This window comes from Candoia aspera, chromosome 8 (genome assembly GCF_035149785.1).
Source record: "Candoia aspera isolate rCanAsp1 chromosome 8, rCanAsp1.hap2, whole genome shotgun sequence".
Lineage (NCBI taxonomy): Eukaryota > Metazoa > Chordata > Lepidosauria > Squamata > Boidae > Candoia > Candoia aspera.
In genome coordinates, this window is record NC_086160.1 from 49,095,860 (window position 1) to 49,108,645 (window position 12,786).

At 35.0% G+C, this 12,786-nt stretch overlaps 1 protein-coding gene across 1 annotated transcript in view; it reads right to left on the reverse strand.

Annotated features, from left to right (window-relative positions):
* Positions 1-12,786, reverse strand: part of BLTP1 (bridge-like lipid transfer protein family member 1) — a 145,567-nt gene that overhangs the window by 42,574 nt on the left and 90,207 nt on the right. Inside the window, exons 50-62 of the mRNA XM_063310165.1 lie at positions 11,513-11,719; positions 11,178-11,416; positions 9,924-10,168; positions 9,284-9,389; positions 8,177-8,274; positions 7,784-7,969; positions 6,850-7,018; positions 5,269-5,480; positions 3,944-4,142; positions 3,543-3,602; positions 2,387-2,613; positions 1,340-1,534; positions 1,012-1,142 (exon numbers count right to left, since the gene is read on the reverse strand). Of these exons, the coding sequence (XP_063166235.1) occupies positions 1,012-1,142; positions 1,340-1,534; positions 2,387-2,613; positions 3,543-3,602; positions 3,944-4,142; positions 5,269-5,480; positions 6,850-7,018; positions 7,784-7,969; positions 8,177-8,274; positions 9,284-9,389; positions 9,924-10,168; positions 11,178-11,416; positions 11,513-11,719 (2,274 nt within the window). The remainder of the gene's footprint in view (positions 1-1,011; positions 1,143-1,339; positions 1,535-2,386; positions 2,614-3,542; positions 3,603-3,943; positions 4,143-5,268; positions 5,481-6,849; positions 7,019-7,783; positions 7,970-8,176; positions 8,275-9,283; positions 9,390-9,923; positions 10,169-11,177; positions 11,417-11,512; positions 11,720-12,786) is intronic.

Below are 12,786 nucleotides of genomic sequence, written 5' to 3' on the forward strand. Positions count from 1 at the left end.
TGTAAGGTAACCCTAAGTATAAAGGGAAATAGTTACGCAAACCACTCTTGGATGACTTGATAGCCATGAAATATATTGGCAAAGTCGTTTTGCTAAAGCAGATTAAGGAACGTTATAATGACCTATAATTTATAATGACCTATAATTTTTTAGCAGAGAGTATAAACTGGAGAAGAATCCTGTCAGGCAGCACTAATTAAAACACAGGTTCTTAAATTGAGCAACATCACAATCTCTGAAAAAATAAGTTTGTGCAACACCTCCTCAATAATAAATCTAATGATTTCACTAGAATTAGTGTTGGGCAAGAAACAAATATATCACTTTCTAAAATACACAGAAATTTTATCTTACTCTTTTGTCTTAGGCTTACTTTTATCAGTGCTACCCACAGATTGAACTTTAGATTTTTTTTTCCTTACACCCAACAAAACTTTTTGCATTTTGAAAAGCCAGAAATGTAAAATAATGAATAAAAATTTCACTAATGTACACTTCCATAGGCACTCCAAAAACAATTGGTGTACTACTACACCCCACACTGAAGGTCACTAGGCACTAATGGGAAACTGTCATTCATAGCACATTGTACATCCCATGGGTTTAGCTATTCACAAACATGATTAGGGCTTGCACAGGCAAAACGTGTAACAAAGATTCCAGCAAGTTTTGACAGGGTTCCCACTTTGCTAGGGTCACCCTACTGTGGGCTTATGTGGGCAAAGCAGGAGCAAGTTTTGACAGTACTCCTGCTTCTTACACAGGCAAAGTTGGCATGCTGTTAAGAATTGCCCAGAGCTTGTGCAGGCAAAATGGGAGTATGTTTTCACAGCACCCCAACTTTACCTATTAAACTCTGATCAGCTTTACAAAAAAATCGCAACTCCTCAATTTAAAGTTGCTTGGGGGTTGATCTACAGATTGAGAACCCCTGAATTAAATCTTAGTAAAAGAAAGACAAAGAATAATTTATTCTGATTGTAAAAAGTTGTTTGGAAACAACATACTTACTTTAAATCATCAATTACTTTAGCTTGTTCATTCAGCTCCCTAATATCAACTAAACGCTTCACATACTTTCTTCCTCTTTGCTCCCCAGTTTGATTATTAGATGGTCCCTGCCTCCGATAGTCAGCATTCTCCTGTTTAAAAATAAGAAAAGCATTTATCTCATTCCCTGCAAGCAACTTTAATGACTAAGATGTAGACAGAAGAGGTTTGGCACCACCAATCAAAATAGCATGCAAAATCAGTTTAAGAAGAAGTCCACCGATTCTTGATTTGTTAATGATCCATATATTCATCATTTGTTTAAAGAGATACTATACATGCTACATACATGTCCCCATGAGCAAGACCTGCCCACTTTTAAGTGTGAACTGTTAGAATGAGCCGTATCACTTGATGCTGATCCCACCAGATATTCAACAGGAACAGAGTAACGATGGGTTTTGGGACTCAAACCCAAGAGATGATTTACAATCCGCTGCCCAAAAGTGAGCTTATCTCCACATAAAGGACCATCATCTGATCTCTAGATGATAATAAATAGCAAGATTAATACTTTAGGAAATGAAACTTCCATTTTTCTTATTGTCTGGCTCTTCTCTGTCTGTACTATTTTTTTAAACACCTTCTTTAAACTTGATTCAGGCATCGCCTAAAACAGGCTATCTATTCCCTAACTACATGTTGTCGGTGTGACTTACTTTCCATCTTCTCTTTGGTGATTGCTGCTATTATTTGTCATATTCAATAGGGTCAATCAACTCGAATTTATACTAGCCTAGATAAGCATACTGAACTGTTTTCAATTAAGTTTGGGTTCACAATGTTTATTACTAAATAATTACCGTGAATCTAATTTTGGGTACTTTAGATTTGTTTTTCCTTAAATATCAGTTCACATTTTGAAGCTAGTAAGAATTTCCAAAGCTTTGTGAGATGGTATATAGGAAGCCATTACACAAAAAGTTAAGAATTCTATTTGAATAATGCAAGTTACCATCAAGAAACCAAGTCCTTTGTGTTGTGGCTCACAAATATAGTGAGCATGTATGTATGTGTATGTATATGTATATGTATGCACGTACGTATGTGTGTGTGTATCACTTTAGTTATTAACATTATTATGTAATAATACATATATAGAAGAAAAAGGTACAATGACACCCTAAAGTCTGCATATTTATGCACTATTGCTGATTTGCATAATATATTATTTGTTTTTATCTCGTTTTTATTTTGTTTGTTTTAATGATTGTTTTAATGTGTGTGTGTGTATTATTATTATGTACGCCACCCATAGTCACTATGTGAGATGGGCAGCCAAGAAAGAAAAAAAGGAGGGAGGGAGGGAGGGAGGGAGGGAGGTTAGTTCACTGACCATGCTAACAGTGGGAGACATTGTATCAATTTCATCCTCATCAGATAGGTCAGCTATATTAACAGAGTTCAAATCAGCAATGTCATCTAAATCTTCTTCTCCTGTCAATGTTGTGAGAGTATTTCCTAAAGCATTTAATCTTTTCCCAATGTTAGGATCCATGTGTACATCAATGCCACACATCTTCCACAGCACGTTAAGAGTCCATGTTCCAGCACTGTTACTCTCTGTTTCAGTAGAAAAAGGGGAAATGTATTAGGAGTATGCTTTTCAAAAATTATAGTTTGGAGCATGCAAAACTAAGATCAGGTATTGAATAAGTGTTTTAAGACAGTATTTATCATATGTACTAGACATGCTAAGAAATATTAAAACAATTTTTCAAACCTGTAACAATTATGTGCTAAAGACTGCATTTCTTGCTGATACACAGAAAAGAAATACCATAAATAAAAAGATGGACCTACAACATTCTTCAAATAGGGAATTAAAACAGATGTATAAAGTTGACATATCTCTATAATACATCCCTCTCATACATTCAACAAAAATTATGCTACAATGTGTTGAGATATTCTATACAAATAGATAGTCCTAATCCATTTGTTAAAAAATATATACTACCATTAAGAATAAAAAAGTTAAGAGTGGAGACTGACAAGGCAGGAACTGGGGATCCTAGGCTACAGGGAAGTACTATATACTTGTTGCCTCCAGGTCATCAAGAGGCCAGCTGAATATTTGTTAACTTGGAAAGGCATGAATAAAAGCCTACAGTTTAAATTCTGGAGCACAGGCATATATAAAGGCTCTGATTTCTTGGCATCACCAAGAAACTCAGCAACAAGTTTTTCAAGCTTCATTCTTGTCTTCAACAAAGCTTCAGATCTGAGAGCTTCTGCCAAGTCAAAAGGGTTAAATGCCTGGATAGCTAAGATTTACTACCAAACTCTGGTGTGAAATCTGGCAATAGTAATCAATTTCTTGTTGCTGCATGTAACTCTCTTAATTTAAAGAGTGAGATAGGATGGTGAATGAATACTGGGAAAAAAAAACACTTGTTCATAGTTATTAAAGTTGCTTTGAAAAAGAATATTGTTAAGACAACATTTGTAAAACTCTGCCAATATGGGAGCCTATTTAGACTAAATCTTACCTGCAGCTGCCTGCCCGGTTGTCCTTGAACACACTTCATAGGTGCCATCTGGTACTACGCCTAAAGAATGAAGAACATAGTGGACATACCAGTATACCAAAGATTTGTTTTAGATGATGTATGTACAAGCATTTAAATAAAGTTTTAATTAAATTTACTTGCTTCTCAAACTTTATAAAAATACATAAACATTTGGACAAATGTAGTATTTTGACGAATTCTAACTCTTACTATTAATTCCTAGTTTTGTAGTTGTATATAATGTCAGCTGTTTTTCTCTGATGCAACATATTAAGAAGTTCATGAGAGGTCTAACACCTCTCTAAACTTGAAACTGAAGCCCAGTATATAATATTTTTGAGTTCTAAAAAAGTAGTTAAGTTAATAAGAAAAATGCTTACAAGCATTCATCACTAGATCTCCTCGTACTTCTGGCTTCCAATCATCCCAGCTTGTTTCAAAGCCATCAGCAAAGCGGATACAGAAGTTTTTAAAATGTCCTTTGCTGACCAGGGATTCTGAAGAGCAGGCAGTAATTAAAGTGCTTTCAATAGTCAAGACTAATGCAGAGCCAGTGTCCAGATCAGCTGTGTGGTTAGTCTGCAATAAGACAAAAATAACGAAAACAGTAACATTTGTTTATTTCAACATCAAGATTCAGTAATGTTTTCACAATTAAGAGTACTCCTCCCCTCCCCCATTATCTCTTTTTCATTATACACACCCATATACATCCACATTCAGAGTTACTCTAAAATAAATGGTTTTCAATTAACAAAACTGTTTATTTTTAAAATGGTTAATTAAGACTTGTCCTTAGAACAAAAGTACTACTTCTTAATGGATGAGGATGGATTTAGAAATAAGCCTAACTGACATAGCATTATTTCTTCATGCTTTCTTTTCACCATACAATACACAGTGTAGTCTATACATTTCTCAAAGATAAACATACTCTAAGAAGCATTTTAAAAATAACTAGGATTTAAATTTTAATTGAATAATAGCACAAATTTATATAATATAGTTCCAAAATGAACTCAGAGGTGTAAGCATCTAACTATCAAGAATTAGTTATATTCCATTAAACATGAATGAAAAGAACTCATGAAGCATATTTATATCAAATCTGTCATTAACAATGCCATTTAAGAAGAAAGAAAGAAAAACAGTTTGAAAAATTGGAAACTGTGTAACATAAATAGGTATATTAAGTTTCAGGGATTCAAGCATTTTTCTACAATTAAACGACAGAATCAAATATTTTTAGTTTTAATGTTATAAACTACTAATTAGACTAGCTTAATTTTGTAATCTAATAAGACAGTCACACATAAATGTGTGTATGTAATGCATGTCACATAGAAAAGTTTCAAGTTATTTGCAAAGTTCAATAGATTAATAATAGGAAATATCTTCAAAACTATGAACATTTTATTATAAAATCTGAATATGATTTTTAAAAAAAATTTGAACTTTAAATAAAGCACTTATTTTAAACAATAATTCCCTTGGCTTTCAAATAACAGTTTCAATCTGGTAACCAGCAAGGAAGTTAAAAGGATCTCCAATAAGCAATTCATTTTACTATTTCAAGCTGTTAGCTACAAGGCAATTTATGTGCTTTTATTTTTTTAAAATCAGCCAATCGCTTCCAAAGTATTCTGCTGCTGCAACAAATCTGAAAAGTGACAACTCAAATAAGTGCTCTTATTATCCTCATTACCTGTGGTGCATTTGTAATTGGCAGACAAATCCCCAAGTCGTTAACTGTTAGTTGGAGGAAGAGTGTTCCAAAAGCTTGAGCAGATGTCTGCTGTATTCCAGGTAACATGTCAACAATTTCCTTTGTAGCCATATGAACATCTTTATTCAAGGCCATTCTCTGTTCATTCCAGTTATCATAAGCAGCTTTGTAATTCAGCCAGAATAGCACAGCTTTACAAACAAATAAAAACAAATAAATTTTTCACTATTTTAGAAGGAAACATTATAGAATGTTAGCTTGACTTTATGTTTTTGTACTTATTCTCAGGTATTAGAACAACAGCAATGTACTAGGGCTGTGCAGTTGTTTGGATGCAGCTCAGAACAGGTACTCTGGAAAGGAGCACTTGATTGGTTCCATGAAAGACTAAAGGCAAAAAAAGACAATTTTCTATTGCCAGACCTTTGCTTCTTGATCATGGATTCTGGGATTTTTTTAAAAAAATAAACAGGTTCTGCACCCTGAAAAAATTTGAAAACCCGTGCTCTGGAACAGGTAGGAGCACAAATGTACCATCTGTCCATGACCCACTAAAGCAGTTATGTTTTTTTCCAAACATCCATAGTTGCCACATAGAAGCTTCCGCTGCAGTCATGCAATAATGGAAACAGATCCTGTGAGTTCTAAAGCACCTTTTCAGAGTTGAGTCCAAAGCACTGCACAACCCTAGAATACCAATCTTTCTAAATCCGGTTCTACAACAAAGTAAATAAATATGACAGCAAATGAAAGTAGCAAAATTCCTACAACTGGCCTTTTAATGTAAATTAGCAGAACCCTCTCCATAAATAGAGGCACTTCAATTTATACAGGTAGACCTCATTATTAATGAGAGATACATTCTAGCATGCAACCAGAAATAACCACACTGTGGTTAACAAGATTTTGTACCAATGGAAATTGGGGGGTTCAGTCCTGGAGTCTTGGAAAATGATTGAGAAATCATCCAAAATACAATGAAGGAGATAACCATATAAGGTGATCAGACACCCCTCCTCACAGTCCCTGCGGCAAACAATCAATGAAACAAACCTCAAGGATATGATTATTTATATTTATTAGAAATTATAGCACAAGACTTCCAGAAAATACTTCACTTTCAAATGAAGCCTCTTTATATACAGTATTCTAGTGGCAAAGTCTTTTTTCTGTTTTCTACTGCTCTTTTGATGCAGAGGGCTAGAAAGAGTGGGTGAAACCTTGATGATTCTCTGAAGGCAGGTCAAGCTGCATCTGCTCAGTTTTGCTATCTGCCAATACCTTATCTCAACCATAAGAAATGGTTCTTATCAGAACCCTGCAGACTGCTGGGAACTGGGGGTGAGAGGTGGTGGAAGAACCAGATGTGTGCTTCTGCCTCTGGGCAAAATGACAGACAGATTAGAACCACATGGCAAAAGCTGAGGATATGCAAAACCATTTACCGCAGACAAGTTCTGGTCTATATTTATGAACTGTGGATATTAAAAATCATGGATGATGAGGTCTACCTCTACTTTTATTTCTGTAAAATAAAAAGAGACCCAGTCCCATTAGTACCTCTGTCAAAGGCCACAGGCTGAGCGAAAACTATTGGTCTGTTCAGAGTAATAAGCACAGCTTCTCGATCTGACGAACCACTGATTTCTTCTCTAAGGGCATTTCTTAATCCAATTCTAGTTTTAAAGTAAGCAACTTGATGGAAGTCTGAACCAGCTTCTTCATAAACCTGTACATATTCAAAACATATTTAATGTTAGAATATAGCACAGCAAAAACTAAACCTGATACTATTTATTTATATTTATAATTTATATTAATAATAATTGAATGCATACATCTAAATTAATCACCAGACTCCAGGCAGTGTGTAGTTAAAAATCATACTATATACCCAAAATAGAAAAATAACAGGAAATTGAACATAGCATGAGAGCAATATGCCATGGCCAAGCCAAACTTTACACCAATGGACATGATATCAGTCTGTTCCAGAACTTGGGGAAAGAGCTATGCTTTTAAGATCAACTCCAAATGTTTAGGGTTAGAGTGGTCCAAGCCTGCAAGGGAATGTTATTCCAAAGGGCAGGAATGCTTTGGAGCACGCTTCTTACATCCCAACAGATGACATTACTTAAGAGAGGGGACATGAAGTGCTTCTGCTTTGTCAGATCTTACAGAGAAACATGTAACAATAAAGGGAGAGGGTAGGGCAATCTGTTGTACACTTATTTTGATCTCGAGCTCCCGTCACAAATACAGCACATATAGCTCCCCCTGAGAGACCTCATATTCCTTGCTTTAAAGAATTGGAGAATTGTTCAATAATATGTGGAATCAGCTTGAAGGCTTAAGGAAAAAAACAGTCTTTCCGACCTCTCAAATGGATTCTTTGGACTGAGCCTTTAATGTTTTTTTTTTAATCCTTTGGGGGAACAGCATATCACAACTGGTTCTGAAACATTAATTACAGAAACTAATAATAAGCACTAACCTGATGCTTAACAATCTGTCCCAAAGCCAAATTTAAATCCACTTGGCATTTACCAAAAAGCTTCAGATAACTGGTGCCACCAGGCATGGCTTTGGCTTGTATTCTATTTGAAAGCTCCAGTTCTATCAGTCCTGTTTCAAAGCGAACAGCCCTCATAGATGGTGTTGTGGCTGTTACCTGGATTCCCTAATAAAGAAACGTAAAAGCATTTAAAATGGGCTTAGTTATTAAGTTAGAGACAAGTTGGAACTACTTGAGATGCTGAATGTAGTTTATAAAATAACACCCCCACATGCACACACACAGGTAATTCGTTTTATAGTTAATTTGTTTTTAAAAATAAGCTTTGACAAATCCTAAACAAACCTCCAGATTCAAACAAAACAAAAATACCTTAAATTGAAGACTCAAAGAATAAAGGAGAATTTTTGGTTTTTCTCCATCATTTGTTCCATCATGTTCATTCCAAAGAGGAATAGGTTGCTCCCCTCCTAAAATATAATTACACAATTGCACAAATGATTTTTGTATCTTATAATTAAAATCAGTATTTGATATCATCCATCCAACACAATTTAAGACCCAAAGTACACACAATGCAAGGTACACATGATTATATCCAAATTCTTTTAGAAGGCTTCAATAAGTTGGGGTATGTGTGTGTCTGTGTTCATATTATGCCTGACTCATCTTGATTTCTGATAATAAGAATAAAATTTGACATCCTACTCCACTCCAGCTATAAACTCTGATTGTTTAGAAAAATAGAATAAAAGGTCAGGCTAGTCTGCCCCTAAAATAAATTTACTTTCTGAAATGAAGAAATTCCATAACCTTCAAAAGAACATAAAGAGTCCCAAAAGTGATTATCTAGCACCAAAAATAAGAAGAAATTATTTTGATAGTTGAAGCCAAGAGTATGCAATGTTGGCAACTTACCTAGAATATGTTCAGGGTTCTGAATATAATTGGTTTGTTTGACTCATAAAATAAATGTAATAACTTATATATGTACAGTCTTTGCAGATATTGATATGTGTTGAGTAGTTCAAATAATGTTTTACAAAATGAACACAATTTAAGTAAACTGAATTGGTCTATTATAGCCACAACCTCTACATATTTATTTAGGAATAAGCAGCATTAAATTCAACAGGACTGATTTCTAAATGGAAAAACAAAAATGCACAGTTCAGCTTCAGTACAATAAACACCTTTCTGGCACTTAAAAATTAATGAATTCAGTGAATCATAACTCTTAATTCTGGCATGTATGGGATTACATTGTACTCCAAAACAATTTTAATTTCACTGGTCTAATCAAATACTACATGATCTCTAAAATTATTTTCACTAAAGGTATACATCAAGTACTTGCTTTTATTTGTGGAATTTTATAAAGTACTAAAACAATAGATTATCTGTGCTTAATATGGCCTAAGAAGCATTCCTGTTAAGATTGTCAGGTTGCTTAATGAAAGTTTAAAGCCATTAGGTTACCTGAGACTTTCTGTATTACTTCATTGACTTCTTTCATAAATACTTTCTGCACAAAAACCAAATGGTTCAAAAGATCTGTTGTAAGGTTATGCTCAAAGGACCCAACCTGGGAGAAAGAAGAGAATTTTAAAAATGTTAATTCATGATGTGTGCTTTTTACATTGTTAAATAATTCAAATTAAGAATTATGCTGGATGGAAAAAAAGAAAAGTTTTCTTTAAGATGATCTTGACTCCTGTGTCTATTTAATTTTATTGGCAGCAATAAAGGAGTGATTTGACACTGTAATCTACCAGGATATTTTTTTCAACTTCCCTATCTAACTGACAGACATAGTATTTCCTTAAAGTCTGCCACTGAACTACTAATCAGACCTGACTGTATTTAGTTTCTCAGCTTAGATATGGTCAACCAGGTGGTACCATGTGCTGAGACTAAGAAGGGCTCAAAAGAGACAATTGTGGTAATATTTGTCTACAACAACTGGGTGCCATAAAACATCAGGAGAAAACTACGAATCAGCCACTTTGAGGATGCAACCATAAAATAATAATTTTGTTAAGCAGAGAAGTTATAAATATACATAAGAAGCAAATTCAAAAAAGGTTTTGAGATAATAAAGGCAGACTTAAATACAAACCTCGGCAACACAACGCAAATAGTTTCCCTGGAGATAATAGCCCTGTTTAGCTGGCAGCTCATCTATATTCCATATTTGATCTGAGTAAGTATCATGTTCCTCCATAATGTATTTTCCTGACATTGTCACGGGAGGAAGGTTAAGACTAGCTGAAGGAGGTATGGTAGACATGTCAGTGGCAGAGACTTTGGAAGTGAATCGTAATTTGTGATTTGGAAGCTCAAATGTAAACCTTGTTTGTGCACCTGGGAAAGGAAAAAAAAATATGCTCAGTGTGATAATCTCTTATTAGTCCTGTGATTATAGAAATAATTACCCACCTCCTGGTTTACTTTCCAATTAAGTACAGTGAAGTACTTCCAAATGCACATGGATTCATATTTTTTAATAATTCTCCCATAAAAACAAAGAAACTCCAGCTACATTGTAAATTAACGTATCAGTGAGAATACGTTAATTTACAATTACTATGTAATTTTTCTACATTCTTGGGGAGGGGTACATGAGCCTAACATTCAGAACAGCTATTCTTATTCAAAAGTCTGTAGAGTAACAACCCAGAGTTTACTGTGACTAACATCTTGTGTAGTGATAGTCACTTCAGGTTTTTCAAGTTTCAAACAGACTATTTAGGAAGCAAGCAAGGCTGCTTTCAATAAAACCAATATTAGATTTGTGAGCATATGTTTACAGACAATATACTGAAGTAACAGGTGATACAATATATACTGTACTGTGTATGCAACTATTTTAAAAACTCTGTAGTCCTTGGATTCAAATGAAGGGATATAACAACACATCTGCCTGCCAGCTCTTGAAACAAGCATGTCTAGTTTGGGGATTACAGAGGGTAGCTCTTGATCCTGGAAAAAACCAACACTACTTCAAGGAGTTGCCAACAGATGCCCTGTCCTCACCCTCTGAAGCATCTTCTCCCTTCAAACCAAAAATGCTGTGCAGTCCAAATTTTTAATGCTTTAACTGATTTTTTCCCATTCCCATTTCTGCATCTTAAAATTTGCAGTTAATATAATAAGAGAAACAGGATACAAAGAGCTAGCTGACTAGTCTAGAGGCAGTTTACAATCAGGCATGAAACAGGAAGACAGAATTCCATTGTTAAACCGAGAAAAAGATAGTGGGAATGACCCTGAAGGAACTCCTTGAATATCAGTGACATATATTAGAATTTTACTTGGGTGGGAATATGACTATTAGTTTAAGATACTTCAGATAATAATGGAAATGCATTACCTGTCATTCCATGACTTCGCATTCTTCCCATTTTGTACTCAGCTTTCAGTGAAGGCAAAAGTGCTGCTCCAATAGCAATTCCATCAATCATGGCACTGAATTTAAGAACCATAGGCTTCTTTTCCAAACCTTCTGGCAATTGTGGAAATTCATTTGTCTCAACAGGTGTCTGATTTACGCTTGTAGGTGTTTTTTCTGCAGGCAGTGGGGTTGCAGTATCTTCTTTTGGAGGCTGTGGACTATTTATACAAAAGGCACATACAAACAGAACTGTAGTTAAGGTGATATAGTCAGTTAGGCCTCCATGTGATGACCGTACCAATTGCAATACTTACACTGCAGATGGCTGCCTGATGAGATCCGATATTTGCTTTGAAAGCTGATGAGAACTGCGGACCATCATGCTGTGAAGAGTAGCTGGATGCTGAGGAATGTTGATGCTGATAGCACCTACTTTGAAGATGGCAGCATTGTTTGTTTTCAGTCCTCTTTGGGCACTATAAAGAGCTTGTGATTTGGCAATACTACATTTCACCACAGTTCTAAAAAGAAAAGAAATGCTTAGCTCCTTTAAAAATACTTAAAACAAAGAAATAAGTTTAGCGGCTTTAGTGAGTCAACTTGTACTACCAAATAATATTATTAGCAGCCCAATGGGCCAATGTTCAGCTCAGCCTAATTAGTAAAATTGTCCTTCATTGATTATGGAAAGGCATTTGATTATGTCAATCGCATCAAGCTGTGGAATATGCTCAGAAAAATCAGAATCCCAGAACATCTCATTCTCCTCATGAGAAACTTATATGCAGGTCAGGAAGAATATGATAGAACATGGTAAAACAGACTGGCTCCAACTTGGCAATGGCTATATAATCTCCCTTTACTTATTCAACCTACATGCTGAATATATATTACGGGAAACTGGATTGGAAGATGAGCATGGTTTTAAAACTGGAGGAAGAAACATCAATAACATACACTATGCTGATGACACTATTCTAATAGACAAAAATGCAAAGGATCTGTAAGATCTAGTAATAAAAGTCAAGGAGCAGTATGAAAAAAATGGGATTAAAATTAAATATAAAAAAGTTCAAATTAATGACAACAGTAGAACAACCAGCCTTAAAATTGATAATGAAGATATCGAAATGGTAGATACCCTCTGCCTTTCAGGATCTACCATCAACAGTAAAGGAACAACAAGTCAAGAAATATGCCACAGACTAGCATTTAGTACAGCAGCCATGAAGGCCTGGAAAAGATATTCAGATGCTGTGATGTGTCTATACCTACAAAGATCAGAATACTGCAAGCAATGGTATTCCCTGTAACACTCTGTGGAAGCTAAAGTCAGACTTTGAAAACACCAGGATGGGAAGAGTATTGATGTGGACAGTCAAGAAAACAAACAAATGCATCATCAAACAAATCAATCCAGAGTTTTCACTCAAGGCACAAATGGCCAGGCTTGAATTATTCTACTTCGGATATATTATGTGAAGACCTAGTTCTCTGGAAAAGGCTCTAATGCTGGAAAAGGTAGAAGGAAAGAAAAAATGACACCAGCAGCAAAGTGGATGGATTCAGTTTCAGTAGTGATGGGTGT